This window comes from Crocuta crocuta, unplaced genomic scaffold, assembly GCF_008692635.1.
Source record: "Crocuta crocuta isolate KB4526 unplaced genomic scaffold, BGI_CrCroc_1.0 scaffold26, whole genome shotgun sequence".
Classification (NCBI taxonomy): domain Eukaryota; kingdom Metazoa; phylum Chordata; class Mammalia; order Carnivora; family Hyaenidae; genus Crocuta; species Crocuta crocuta.
Genome location: NW_027532249.1, coordinates 65,574 through 69,675, shown reverse-complemented (window position 1 = coordinate 69,675; position 4,102 = coordinate 65,574). Strand labels below are relative to the sequence as shown.

The 4,102-nt window shown below is 42.9% G+C and overlaps 1 protein-coding gene across 1 annotated transcript; it reads left to right on the top strand.

Moving 5' to 3' along the window:
- The first annotated feature begins 1,667 nt into the window (after positions 1–1,667).
- Positions 1,668–2,645, top strand: MC5R (melanocortin 5 receptor). Its single transcript, XM_077778232.1, has one exon. The coding sequence runs from the start codon at positions 1,668–1,670 to the stop codon at positions 2,643–2,645; it is 978 nt and encodes a 325-aa protein (XP_077634358.1).
- The last annotated feature ends 1,457 nt before the right edge of the window (positions 2,646–4,102 follow it).

Below are 4,102 nucleotides of genomic sequence, written 5' to 3'. Positions count from 1 at the left end.
GAGCCCCAAAGGCCAATGGGCAGAGAAGCCAGGGAGGGCATGCTCTCCGTCTCTGACCACTAGGTGGTAGCTCAGCCCGTGTCTGAGAAGACAGAAGCACAGACTCCCTTGGAGAAGAGGCGGTGACAGGGAGGCGGGCCTGCTAGTAGACTGCATAAAGGCAAGGGAACAATGACTGAGACTCAAGCTGCCTTAGCACTTGGTTCAAAGGATCCTGTCCTGGGGTGATGGCATTTAGCCTGTGGATGCCAGGTACCCAGGCTGAGCTAGCGTCCCCATTGAGAAGCCCAAGGGCTGCTGTGCAAGAGAAGAGGCGCGAGGGAGCACTGGTAAATAGCCACACTTTGTATTAAAATTGCCTTGAAAAGAATGCAAAATCATGCCTAATCTGTACATGAAGGAGAGAGCTAACTGGATACTTAAACAACCTGATACGATGTTTACTATAATAATACAATTGGTCATTATCTCTGAGATAGAATTAGACATAAGTAACAAATGATTACAGTTCAATGCATACTTTGTACTGATGATGAGAATGCTGACAGAAATTAGAACTCTCTCCCTAGATGTGCTCTGAGTTCGGAGGGCAAAGGCATTTGTGAATATAAATCATGGGAGAGAAACTGAGCAACAAGAGTGAAGTATCTTGCTCTAGAATTTGGCAAATTTAAATCCCTTGTTTCTTTGTACTGTGTTTTTCTGGAATTTTAAGACTATCTGTTAATCACACTTTATGGAATTTCAAATGCAGAAGTCAGGGAAAATATAAAGTGAAAAACCGCATTCTGTGAGCTCCAATTTTCACACATGTGTAACCTAAATTTACATATTAAAGACAGTAAATTTTTATATGCAGTTATGCTCAAATTAACAGATGACAGTAGTCTTAGTTACAACTAGGGAGACTGAGTCCTAGTAGATTTTAGAAGTGTGTGGGGGCAAATATTGAGAAGACACCTGTCTTTCTCTCTTAAGAGAACGTGGGCCTGTATATCATTTAGAAATCTGTGCTCACTTGAAACAATGCAGTGCATAGCCTCAGAAATGTAAAAATCAGATGGGAAGGGACTTTGTAGGTTATGAGTTTGGGACACTTTTGAGAGCAAACTTGGGTGCCAGGACAATGAACATAAAAAGTGAAACCGTTCTGGGCATGCTGAAAAGTATGGTCATTCCAGTAAGAGGTGTGCGAAAGAACGGGAGCCCAAAGGCAGAGGAGGATGGCAAAAACTCTAATCCTGCATGCATGTTGGAGGTACACTATTCCAGGGTCCCAGGCAGACTGGGACACATTAGCCTCAATTAATGTGTGGAGCCCATTCAACTTCGTCCTTAGGTTGTGCTTGCTTTTGGCATGCTGTTGTGCTTCTTTGGTAGACTGTTAATCTCTCTGAATCACGAATTAAAACCTGTTTTACAGGGGCACCTGGGTGGCTCAGTGGGTTAAGCATCCGACAGCTCAGGTCATGATCTTGCAGTCAGTGAGTTGGAGCCCCAAGCTGGGCTCTGTGCTGACAGCTCAGAGCCTGGAACCTGCTTCAGATTCTGTGTCTCCCTCTCTCACTGCCCCTCTGACTCACTCTCTGTCTCTCAAAAATGAATAAACATTTAAAAAAATTTTTAAAACCTGTTTTACAGTAATTTTGTTGCCAAGAAGAAGAGCAATGAATTCCTCATTTCATGTGCTTTTCTTGGATCTCAACCTGAATGCCACAGAAGGTAACTTTTCAGGACCAAATGTCAAGAACAAATCTTCACCGTGTGAAGAGATGGGCATCGCTGTGGAAGTGTTTCTGACTCTGGGTCTCATCAGCCTTTTGGAGAACATCTTGGTCATAGGTGCCATAGTGAAGAACAAGAACTTGCACTCCCCCATGTATTTCTTTGTGTGCAGTTTAGCAGTAGCTGACATGCTGGTAAGCATGTCTAACACCTGGGAGACCATTACCATATACTTAATAAATAATAAGCACCTGGTGATAGCAGATGCCTTTGTGCGTCACATTGACAATGTGTTTGACTCCATGATCTGCATTTCTGTGGTGGCCTCCATGTGTAGTTTGCTGGCCATTGCCGTGGATAGATATGTCACCATCTTCTATGCTCTGCGCTACCACCACATCATGACAGTGAAGCGTTCTGGGGTAATTATTGCGTGTATCTGGACCTTTTGCACAGGCTGTGGCATTGTTTTCATCATTTACTATGAATCCACTTATGTCATCATTTGCCTCATCTCCATGTTCTTTACCATGTTGTTCCTCATGACATCTCTGTATATACACATGTTCCTCCTGGCAAGGGCTCATGTCAAGCGGATAACAGCTCTGCGTGGGTACAGCTCTGTGCGACAAATGACCAGCATGAAAGGAGCTGTCACCCTGACCATGCTGCTGGGCATTTTTATCGTATGCTGGGCTCCATTCTTTCTCCATCTCATTTTGATGATTTCTTGCCCCCAGAACCTCTACTGTTCCTGCTTTATGTCTTACTTTAATATGTACCTCATACTCATCATGTGTAATTCTGTGATCGATCCTCTGATATATGCCTTCCGCAGCCAGGAGATGAGGAAGTCCTTTAAAGAGATTATTTGTTGCCATGCCTTGAGAATACCCTGTAGGTTCCTTGGCAGATATTAAACAAAAAGTTTTTCTCTCTGTGGCTCTCTTTTATCCTTCATTTACCTTATGACAAATTCAGTTGGTATAGCCAAGGAGTAAGCCAGAAAACTAGAAATCAAAACTGTCCAGAACTGTTTCTCTTTTTTTCTGTGGAATTTGTGCTGCACTTTTTTCCCCTGTGGCAGTTGTTAGGTCAGACATGCAAATGTTGCTTAAACGACTTCAAAATGGAGTGTGACAATTTCTTACTATACTGTTTTTCTCCGATGTTTTCTCCTGCGCCCACCCATTTCTGGTGGTCTACTCTATCCTCCATCTAGTAAGTGTGTGCTCAGGGAAGATAAAACATCCCGGGTGCAGGTTTCAGTGTGAGGAACAGCTATAACTGAAACCATAATTATAACTGAAAGAAGAGCTGTGTGATTGCTTTCTTTCCCCAAAAGCAGTTTCATAATTTTGCCTGATGCTTGTGGGAGTCATGCATGCTTATCACGGCAGAACTGAGTGGTCAAATTCTTTGCATTTGAAATTTCCAGCTCATTAGTTATAGGATGTCCCTACAGCTCTCTTTTCCTGAACTTTTGATTTTTATGTTCATAACTGTCCAGGGATGGAATTTCCTTAACTACACTCTGTCAATCATGTTTTTGCACTTACCGGGACATAAACCTTCATGCTACAAAACTTGCTTCATGCAATGTGAAAGTCTCTGTGACTTCCATAATTGTCTTGTTCTGAGTCGGTCCAAGGTTTCCAAATGAGTGTTTTGGGGTCATGTCAGGAACTCTAGGTACCCCCACCCTGCAGGTACCACATGCCCATACCCAAGTTATCTTTGAACTTCTCAGAATCTGTCTTGGAGTCTGAAACCCCCTCACCGTATTCTTTGCACATTGCAATCTAACTCCAGCAGCTGAGGTCGGGTGCCTATCTTTAACCCAGGGAGTCCTGTCTTCTGCAATGTAGAATGGAGGGAGAAAATTCGAGTTCAGGTCTTAACTTTGCCACCAACAGGCAATGTTACCTTAATCATCTCATTTCAGGTTCCACATCTGTGCAAACCTCATAGGATGGTCATGAGATCTGCATGAAAAAATGTGAGAACACTTCAAAAACTTGTGAAGCACCATAAAGATTGACTACTTATTTTAAAGAAATGTTGCAGATTGAATAAATACTAGGGAAAGATGCAGAGGACAATGGCCACTGGTCAGTAGTTGGAGGAGTGGCCCAGAAACCAGGCGGCCTGTTTTGCCATAGAGCAGTTCTGTTACTTGGACAAGTCTCTAACCACTTTGTCTCAGTGTTCTTATCTGACTTGTAGGGCTTGGTCCTTACAGTTCTCATATTTTTGGTATTAATATCTTCTCTTTTAAATATTCATGTCTAGACTGTTCCCAATGAAAGAAATAGGATAAATAAAGTCGGGGACCATTAGGGTCATATAATAATGAGCTGTCAACAGCTCAGGGGGC